The sequence below is a fragment of the Leuresthes tenuis genome, unplaced genomic scaffold, assembly GCF_036924035.1.
Source record: "Leuresthes tenuis unplaced genomic scaffold, fLeuTen1.0.hap1 SCAF_15, whole genome shotgun sequence".
Lineage (NCBI taxonomy): Eukaryota > Metazoa > Chordata > Actinopteri > Atheriniformes > Atherinopsidae > Leuresthes > Leuresthes tenuis.
This window is the reverse complement of record NW_027325369.1, coordinates 15,442,919-15,452,832: the sequence shown is the minus strand read 5'-3', so window position 1 is coordinate 15,452,832 and position 9,914 is coordinate 15,442,919. Positions and strand designations below refer to the sequence as shown.

The following is a 9,914-nucleotide window of genomic DNA, read 5'->3' as shown; positions in this document are numbered from 1 at the left end:
AGTCACCTCATCTTGAATCTGAAGAAGACAAAGGAGATGATTGAGCATTTGCTCCCATCACTTTTAGGAGGAAGGTGAATCCCGTTTCATTTATAGAAGAGGTGAAAGTGGTGAAGGACAACAGACAGCCGTGTTCATCTGGACAGCAAACTTGAACAACCGAGGCTAGTGGAGAGGGGACAGAACAAACTATCCTAGAAGAAGATGAAGTCTTTTAATGTTTGCAGGAAGATGCTGCGTGTCCTTTATAGATCAGGGGTTTACAGCACAGAAGCTGTTAAACATAATGGAGAACAACAGTGTCTTCAGTCAGAGGCTTCCTCAGGTATGTGGCCCTACTGACCAGTACTGGAGGCCATTAATGTGGATGCAATACAGAATATTTACAGAGCCGCCTTTAATTTGATCAATTTTTTTCTATTTTATGTTGGTAAATAGCACATTTCTATCAAATGCAGCAATATAGTTTCCCTTTGAGTTATGGGGGGGATCATTACCCTGTCTTATCTTTTGAAAACTTCCCTTTATAAACATTATTTAGTCTTTAAAAAAAAAAAAAAAAAATCATTAAAAAGTTTGGTTTGAAACCAATTTCAGCTGTTTAAACGTGACCACTTTTCTACATAAAACAAAAAAACAAAACACTAAATATTCAAAAAGTATAGAAGGAAAAACAGTATTGCAAGGTAAACGCATTATAAGGAGGCAACAGTGTGGAGAAGATGAGCCAACCTTAACAAAAAAAAAAGTGGAAATTACAGAAAAAATATAACTGAACAATCAAACCAATGAACCAGTTAGTAATCACAGGGATTTTAATCAATTTAGTAACTGCACAAACTAACATTGTAAAGAAACGCGGTTGACCAACTGCGGCCCGTTCACTTGTTTGGGTTGTTTTCTTTGCATGTTGGAGTCATTACCTTTCTTTACTTTGAAACAAGATCCTATCAGTGTTGCAGCATTTCTTTGAATGTGAGCAGGAAGTATCGCTCTATCCACTTCAGATTTCATCTGTCTGTCTGTCAGCAGACACATCATCAATAAACAGCAGTGACCCAGATCTGGTGGAAGACAAACACACCCATGCCATAACACTACCTCCCCCGTGTTTAACAGATTACATGTTACGACTTTCTTTTGCCGCAGTTTCCCAAAGATTCTGCTACAAGTTATTGTTAGGTTGAGCTTCTCAAAGAATCTTGTTTCAGAAATTGGCAAAAGTTGTTTTTTTTCCCCCCTTTTTAAATGTTTTCTGGCAATGTCTAATCCTTCCCTGTATGTTATTGTGCGTTACCTGTGGTTTGCATCCCAAATAAAGCTGTAATTACATTCAGGGAGGCATCTCTTAATTCTAGAGACGAAGAGCAGAAAACCTTCAATCTCAAAAGAGTTTATTGTCTTGACTGGATGTTCTGAAGGGTTTTTCTTCTGTGATCATCCACTAAAGTTGTCCTGTGTGGTCGTCCAGTCCTTTAGGTTTTGCTGAGCTCTCCAGAGCATTCTTTCCCCTCTGATATGAGCCAAATAGTTGATTCTTCCACGCTTGAAGTTTCTGCTCTTTCCCCATATGTCTGCTTTTGTATTTTCTCTAATAACATCACATTTAACTTAAAAAGAATATCACCAGCTGTCCGGTCGTACCATGAACACTTTGTCTGCACAGATGGTCCATCCTTAAAGTGTTTTTTCACTTCTGTATATTTGTGTTTTCCATTTTCAGAGAAATAAAGCAACTGATGAACTGAATCACATTTGATTGGCCAGTCTCTGGCAATAATTTTCTGAGCAGCATCAACAGGAATCACCTCAAATCCAAAAGTCATCATGCTGCCACTGAATTGAAGCATATGTGAAAATAATACACATTTCATTAAGATAAATTGTTCTTTACACACCGGTTTTTATCTGAAAACAGATATCAGATTAAAATCTCCCTTAAATCTCCATACAAATCCTCTTGGATTCCAATTCCAAAAGTTGTCCAGCGGATTCCCCACACATTAGAAAATATAAAAACTTGGACCACCTTGTGACGTCGACTTAAAAGCATTATGAAACCCCAAAGATCACTCTATAATCCATGTTTAAAGTGCAGTGTTGCTGTAAAATTTGAAAAGGTCTTCATATATCCATAAATATTCTCTGTACAACATTTGCACGCACTGCTGAACAGTCCCACTGGCTTTGTGCTGGATAAGTGAGTACGAGTAGTGCTTCGTTTGGGGTGTTTTTTGGCAGGTAGTTATAAAGTTTATGGAGTAGCGTGATTGCCTTTTTTTTCAAGTGTTACACCTGTGGTTTTGAGCTTCTGTCCCCCTCTAACCAATACTCTTCTGTTTGCATCTCTGTGAGGCGAGAAACCGTCCTCTGGAAGGCGAATCGCTCCTCCTCTCCGCTGAAGATGGACAGACTGCTGGCTTCGTCCTGTTACATGGGAAATGAAAGAGTTAACTGAGACAGGTGAGGCTTCGTCTTCATGCTAATGTACATTGCTTCAAATAAAGGCGTCAAGCACAGGGTCGCACATGACAGCCACGAGGCAGGATGAGTAATGATGAGTCTCGACTTTGAGCCGCAAATAAACGAGCTTGTGCAAACCTGCTTTTCCCATCTGAGGGGAATGATTTGGACCACACTTTAGAGTATTTCAAAACCTAGACTACTTCAAATCTCCTTCATGCAACCCTGATCCACCTAGTAGTGGAACAGTTATTTAGGAGGACATTCTATAAACTTGTTCAAAGGTTTAGCCAAAATTTGGTGGATGCAATAAATCCAAAAAGACACGTATTCCTTCACAGATACACATGGTTATCATGCTTCATCCAGTTCTCCATGCCTCTCAGTACCTGTATCAGTTGTACAGGAAGACCCGCTATGTGATGTGTACAAAAGGAGAAGTGTGGCGGATCCCAAATAGAGGTGATCTCTTATTTTAGCAATCACAGCCTCAGACATTTAGGAACTGCTGCAATTATATTGTTTCCACATGCCAGGACTGAACATTTGGCCGTCTGGGTAGGGCATTTAAATATGGCATTAGGATGGAATGAGGCCAGTCGTATGTACTGATTTCCAGATTGAGCTACATTATATTCTATTATGCCAGAGGACATGGAAGAGGCGGTACAACCTCTGCCAAAGATCACTCTTACAGGAAGTCCGTTAGGCTGTTTTAAAAGAAAACAAGCTTTTGCATTTAACAAGTCAGCATTCTGGCTTTTCAAAATAAACCTTTTAAGAAAAAATAATCTAAGAAAATTGCTCTCTCAAGATGACAAAGGAAAAATGATGGAATCCCCTTGTAATCTGCACTTTTAGTCCAAAAACCGTTTTAATATGCAAACGAGTCTGCAGTTAAAGGAGAGTGTTGCAGCTGGATGATTGACGGGGAAACACGGACCCAACAAGAAAACCATGAGTGGAAACAATGAAAAGGATTAGAAAACTCCTTCAGGAAGGTAACGTAACTTACTGTCTGTGCCCAGTCAAGAACAAACAAAATGGGAAGGCTGTGAAATGGAAATACACGTATCCCAGGGCAGAAAACTGAAAGCAATGTGCCTTTAAAATAGGAAAAGAAAGATGAAGACTATAAGTGATCCTTGTCCTGATGATAATCCCTGATCACTGATTTTAAAAGTCATAAGGCAGGATATTAGAGGTTGATGTCTGACATTGTGACACATTTTAAAGCACATGAATGACATTTAGAAAACGGTAAATATCAAATAGCACAGATAACAGAAAAAAAAAAGCTTGTCAGTGTACCACATGTAGCTCTAGATCAAATGATTTCATTAGATACATTTAATCACAAAAGTGCTCATCTTTACAGTATGCAATCGACAAAATACTCGACCCACCACGGATTTTAATCTCAACTAAAAATCTGCACTTTCGACCAGAACTCTGTGCTGAATGAACAACTCGTATGTAGAATGTAGATTCCTCAGCTGAAGGATCAGCCTACGTTCATATTAAAACCCTTTGACCCACCGAAGAAACTTTGCAGTCGCAGTAAAACATGTAGGCCAATGCATCAAGTCACCATGGAAACAAAATTTTCAGCTGGTGAATCAGAATGTGTTAAATGTTTTGGCTTCTTGTCCCGATTTGCCAACAAATCGAATCTATAGCATTCTTCTGACATCGGATCTAACTTACGCTTAAAAAAAACTAATCGCCTGAGCCTAATTATGCCAGAGAATGATCAGTCAAAAAATTCCAGTGTTATTATGGGACAGTTAAAATGGAAGAGCTTCCCGTGCAGCTGTCATGACATAAACAGTAGGCACATCTGAGCTTTCTTACGCGCAGGACTACGATTTTCTGTCAGCAGTCCCCCCATTCAGCAACTGTTTATTCTGGAATGATTTTTCACACATCTCCATTCTTACAACCTGCTCAGCTTCTGAATGTCAGCCGATCTTCAGAGGACACGTAAATCACTTCTTTTATGTGAGCGCGCTCAGAGCCCAAAGAGGAAAGTCTGAGTTAACAAAGAAGGATCAGAACAATCGTTGTAGTACTTGTTTGGATTCTGTAAGACCAGCTAACACAAAGAAAGTCTGGCTGTGTTGAGCTTTTTCCGTAGTAAACCCCTCTGGGGTTTTTTGACCCAACTGTGGGCTTCAGAGAGGCAGTCGTGGACTCTGGATGAAAGCAAATATTTCATTGTTTAAGTCCAATGAAACATGAAAGGATGACACCAAGCAAAATTCCAGTCACTGATAATATGGTACCGCTACAATAAATGTTCAGATGGACAGTTTGGACACTTTTCCCATTCCACCGGTCCAAAGTGGGTTTGGTGATGAGGTCATTTTTCAGGATGATAATACATCTTAGCCTCTCCCCCAGTGGCAGGGTGGGATAGATTCCCCATACATTTTCTAAATACAAAGGGCAGGAGTGTTTACATGTTGCAGCACAACAAGCAGCTACTTTAAGCATGTCCCGGCCTGCATATTCCATTTGCTGTATATCAATGTGCAGCAGTTGTTTAGCAGGTGTCGGCGATGGCATTCGCTGACTGCAAAGGTTTTCATGCCATCAATAATGAGCTGACTTACACTCAGCCGTGTGTTTTAGGTTCCACTCACTCACAGAACAAACCCGTCACACAAAGCAGAGTCGCAGCTCTCACCCTTTTCAGCCCCAGATCGTCCATCAGAATGTGGCTGTCGTCATGACTGTGATCCCCATCGTGTACGAAAATATCCTCCAGCGGTTCATCCGCAAGAATCACCACCCGCACCTGAAACAGGAGAAGATGCGTCTTTAAATGAGCTCACAAAAGGTTACATGCGCTAACAAATGACCGCAGGGTACCTTGTGGTCGTAGAGGGCGTCCACGAGCGTGATGAGCCGCCTGGCTTGGGTTTTCTTGTTAAGCGTCAGCAGAGGAATGTGTCGAATGAAGACGGTGTCAAACAGTCTGGATATTTCCAGGTAGTCGCTGGCACCTAAAGGCTGAACGTGTCACAAAGAATGATGCTTTTAGCTGTTTAAATATCAAAATGGACTTCAGTGATAACGGAGTTTCAATTCTGATCGATTTCTGAGCAAGCTCACAGATGGATCCTGGAAGAGAGCTTTGGAGGCCCTACAATATCTCCCTGAGGAGGACATAGGTAGCTAACTACGTGCCTGCTGAGATTTCCTATGAGCATAAAAAAAAGAAAAACATTTTATAACATTGGATGTTCAGAAAACTATTATGAGACAAGCATCCATAATAAGTATCTGGTTTGGAACCCTAATCTCAACATGTTGACAGCTGAGTGAAAAAACCTGATTTGTGTCATAAAATGACCCAAAAACAAACGAAACAACGTGAAATCCACCAAATGCTTAAAATGCATCATCACTGTAGACCAAACAGTCGGGGATCTTACTTACTCTATCACACAACTCCTCAAACGTACAGTCTGCGATGGTCCCGCACGCTTTGCTCAGACGGACCTTCCTGTTGTGAACGTTGAGAATTCTGGGCCGTGTTACTGCAGAGGAACAGAGCAGCAGGTTTAGCATGCAGCAGGAGACACGGCCGAGCTGTTGAGTTCAGTAAGATGTCATTTAAAACTTCTCTTACTGTCGTTCTGTTTAAAAGCCAACTCGTCAAACATCTTATCTAGCGTTGCTTCGACGTCAGGCTCCCTGGAGCTATGACAAAAGTGACAGGGAAGTATTTACAACAGCGTCTGTGTGCAACAACTCGTTATGTTCAGCGTGTGACGAAAACCTCTTACAGAAAGTAGAGTTTCCCAGCGGAGGGTCTGTTCCGTTTGCGGTAGTCAATCCCAGAATCCAAACGGAGGGTTTGGCAATATTTCTGCGAGAGAGAGACAAAGAGTTTTCTGCTGTTTGAACGCGACTGCTGCGTGTCGTAAAAGCAGAGGAGAACTCAGTTTACCTTCTTACCTGCAGCACTGCAATAAAAGGCACAAAGTTGACTCTCTGCAGTCCATTTTTGTACAAGTCTGGAAGGGAAGAGGACACACACAAGATTTTTAATGTTAGCTGTGGGTGTTCAGTTAAAGCTCCAAAAGTTCCGTGGTTTAAAAGAACGCTCCTAACTCATTTATGACGAAAACAACCTTAAGCGTTGATAGTTTGATAAAGTAGGGCTTTTTTTTTTTTCTTAAATGGTGTCAAACGATATAAGCTGCGGAGTATTTGACCTAAACTTGGTCATCAATCTGGCATTTTTTTAAAACACCTCTTTTACAGGAGAAGTTATTTCATGTCGAGTTAAAAACATACAACTTTCACAAGTTTTAACACAGATATAAAAGCACACCACAACACGCATTACTTACCTTCAGGGGGACGATTAGAAGTGGCCACGACAACAACACCATTCAGAAAGAGGTTCTCAAAAAGCTGTTTAAGAATCATGGCATCGGCGATGTCAGTGACCTGAAACGAGCGTCCCAAATCAATCAGATTCAATCGAAGCACGAGTGAACGTCTGTTGAGGTCAGGCGCTTAAAAAAACTAAAGATTTACTGACACCATTTCTTTAAAAGATAAAAAAAAAAAAAGAGATTTAAAAGATCTACCTGAAACTCATCAAAGCACAACAGACAAGCCTCCTCGCTGATCTCCTCTGCAACTGGAGCGATGGGGTCGTAAGATTTGGCCATTTTCCCAGCTTTCCTTTTGGGCATGCTCTGCTTCAGCCGGTGGATCCCTGAAAGATCGAGAAGTGTAGCCTCGCATTTTGGTGTCCTCGTGCGACTCGTTCTAAAAATCCTCTTTTCTGCTGACACAGCAGCATGTGTGCCATAGATGCAGTGCGCTGAACTAAAGCAATTTGTTCATGAATCTGCTACGGAATCTGCCCACAGAAGCAGGTGTGCAGTCAAAATATGACGCATACTCACTTTTATGCACGTCCAGCATAAAACCGTGGAAATGAACCCTCTTTTTCTTTTCAGTCTCCACGTGCGAGTAAAACATGTCCATCACCATAGTTTTTCCTGTGCCTGGAAAAAAATTCATTCATTCATTTGTGTCAGGAACACATCCAAGCATGAAATTCAGAAGTCGACTGTCGGCCACTTGTCTTACCAACATCACCGTAAATGTAGTAGCCTTTTGGAGGCTTCGGTTTCGTAAAAAACTAAAAGAAACAAAGATGGAAAAAAGAGATCCTTAGAAGCCAATTTAATAAAGAATATAGTATAGACATATTCTTTAATTTATTCTGGTTTCTGATGTGATTTGACACGTGATTGTGTAAAGAGAGAGAGAGAATAACCATGATGTCATCAGACATGTGATGTGGTTGTGGGATTGCACCCATTTTTTTGCCAAAAAATGCAGCTGGTGCCATGACCACGGACTAGATAACAAAAACATGCGTCTAAAACGGTGAGAAGCTGTCGCGCATTCCACTGCACCCACAGATTCAGAGAGTCTGGTTTTCTTTTTACACCAACTCCAAAAAGTAAAGAGAAGAGAGCCAAACGGATTTCTGTCAACAACACAAGACTATGACACGTATGACCAAAAGGTGACAATGAGCAACACAGAGGAATGGGAAGCAGCCCATAGTAATCTTTATCTTAATATACATGCTGATGAAATCATTTGAAAAGAAGGTAAGCCTGCTTTTGCAAAAAAAATACAGTTTCCCTCTCTGTAATCCAGCGAGGTCTCTAAATCTTTACATTTTACGTCATTTTGTGTCATTTCCCCAAAAGTCAGCTTAAACAGCAAACATCCAATCTATCACATCCTTTTTGTTCAAATAGGGTCCCTTTTGCTGCCTTTTAGTTCCTCTGAAATAATTAACTGTTTGTTTTTGATAGGTGGCAATTTCCTTTGCTCGCTGGTTCCCTCTAGGGTTGTGGGATGTAACACCTCTGTCCCTGTGTGGGCTCTGCAAATGTAAAGCCAACATGAAAAGTTACTACCTCCAGCAGGGGTCCTTAGGCAAAACCTAATGTAAGGACATTACCTGCCTACCTACCTGGGATATGATACGAGTGTAAGTCACTTTGGATAAAAGCATCTGCCAAATGCATAAACATTAATACTAGTAGATAAAACAGTAGCTGAAAACAGCCTGTGCTCTTATGTGGTGTAGATTTTTTACTATAAAAACCAAGCCTGTTAATCTAGTAGTAACAAACTATGCTTAAAAAGAACAGACTTTTCTTTTGTTCGTTTTGTCGTGTTTCATGTAAATACTATATACTCCACTACAGTCAAAGAAAAATGATCTGCGTCTTTTTTTACCCTGGAAAAGATGGATGTGGGTGTGTTGCTGTATCCTCTAAGTGTTTTGTGCAGCTGGTCCAGTTTCTGCATCACCGCTTTCTGATGCTCATCCTCCCGCAGGGTCCCGTCTCTCATCATCCCGCTGTAGTGATCCATGGGACCGCTGAACCTGGCGCCGCTGACACCGCTCTCCTCCACCGCCCGCCCGGCTGTCACCGAATAACCTCCCATATCAAACCGACACACAGTCACGGCAAGTTAGCTGTTTTCAGCACTTTCCAGACCATGGAAATAATAAAAAGAAATCGAGTACACTGCTGTGATATTGACGCTCTGACGGGAAAAGACTAAAGGTTAGAGGGGACCACACTGACAAGGCAGGAAAACTGCTCTAAAAAAACAAGGTAAGTCTGAACCAAAGCGAAAAACTATATACAATGAACGTGAAAATGAACAAATTAATGTAAATAAAGTGTAAGCCGGCATTGAAGGGATGACTAGTCCCAGTCTCAGATAGAAATTAAGAGTAGACTTGCGAACAAACATGTCAAACTGTCTGACAATCGTCTCACCTCGTCTGCGGAGCTCTGTCAAAGATTTTAGCAGCTGTTGGGAACATAACTGCTCCTTCAAAAGAAACCTAAATCCCGCTAAAGCTGAGGGTGACATCTTTACAGACAGCGGTATGCACGTCGCCATCTTGGTTTCAAAGTTTGTCGACAAAACTTTATCGACAAAAAGGTTTGAAACGGAAGTTTGCGTCAGTTTTGAACAGGAGGGGGCGACATATCTGGGCTTTGTGACAGGAATTGTGTTAATTTATTTATTTAATTCGTGTTGTAAAACATCACACATATTTATGACAGTAATATCGTGATAAACAGTGGGGGTAGAAGGAAATAAAACGCTTCAACTAATTTATGGGAAGGAAACTAACCAAGATAAATGATATATTAAAATATATATATTATAAAAAATATATATTTATATTATTAATAAGTTATTATTTCTAATAATAACTTCCAATAATTTATCAACAATTATTTGAGGGTTATTTTACTGATAAATGCTTGTTACAATATCCCACAGCTGGTGGGGCTAAAATGTTTTATGAGCAGCAAAACTCAAATACATTCAGTTAGCTGTGATGCATGCCAAAAAAAGCAAAAGCTCTCAAC

The 9,914-nt window shown here is 40.6% G+C and overlaps 1 protein-coding gene across 1 annotated transcript; it reads right to left on the bottom strand.

Moving 5' to 3' along the window:
* Nucleotides 1–1,749: 1,749 nt before the first annotated feature.
* On the bottom strand, nt 1,750–9,469 carry afg1la (AFG1 like ATPase a). The gene is made up of 13 exons (XM_072365691.1): nt 9,309–9,469; nt 8,755–8,960; nt 7,582–7,633; nt 7,395–7,496; nt 7,071–7,201; nt 6,828–6,927; nt 6,430–6,488; nt 6,258–6,340; nt 6,101–6,171; nt 5,908–6,008; nt 5,338–5,478; nt 5,153–5,263; nt 1,750–2,427 (listed from the first exon to the last, which is right to left on the bottom strand). The coding sequence occupies exons 1-13, from the start codon at nt 9,433–9,435 to the stop codon at nt 2,290–2,292; spliced, it is 1,422 nt and encodes a 473-aa protein (XP_072221792.1). The 5' UTR covers nt 9,436–9,469; the 3' UTR covers nt 1,750–2,289.
* Nucleotides 9,470–9,914: the final 445 nt, after the last annotated feature.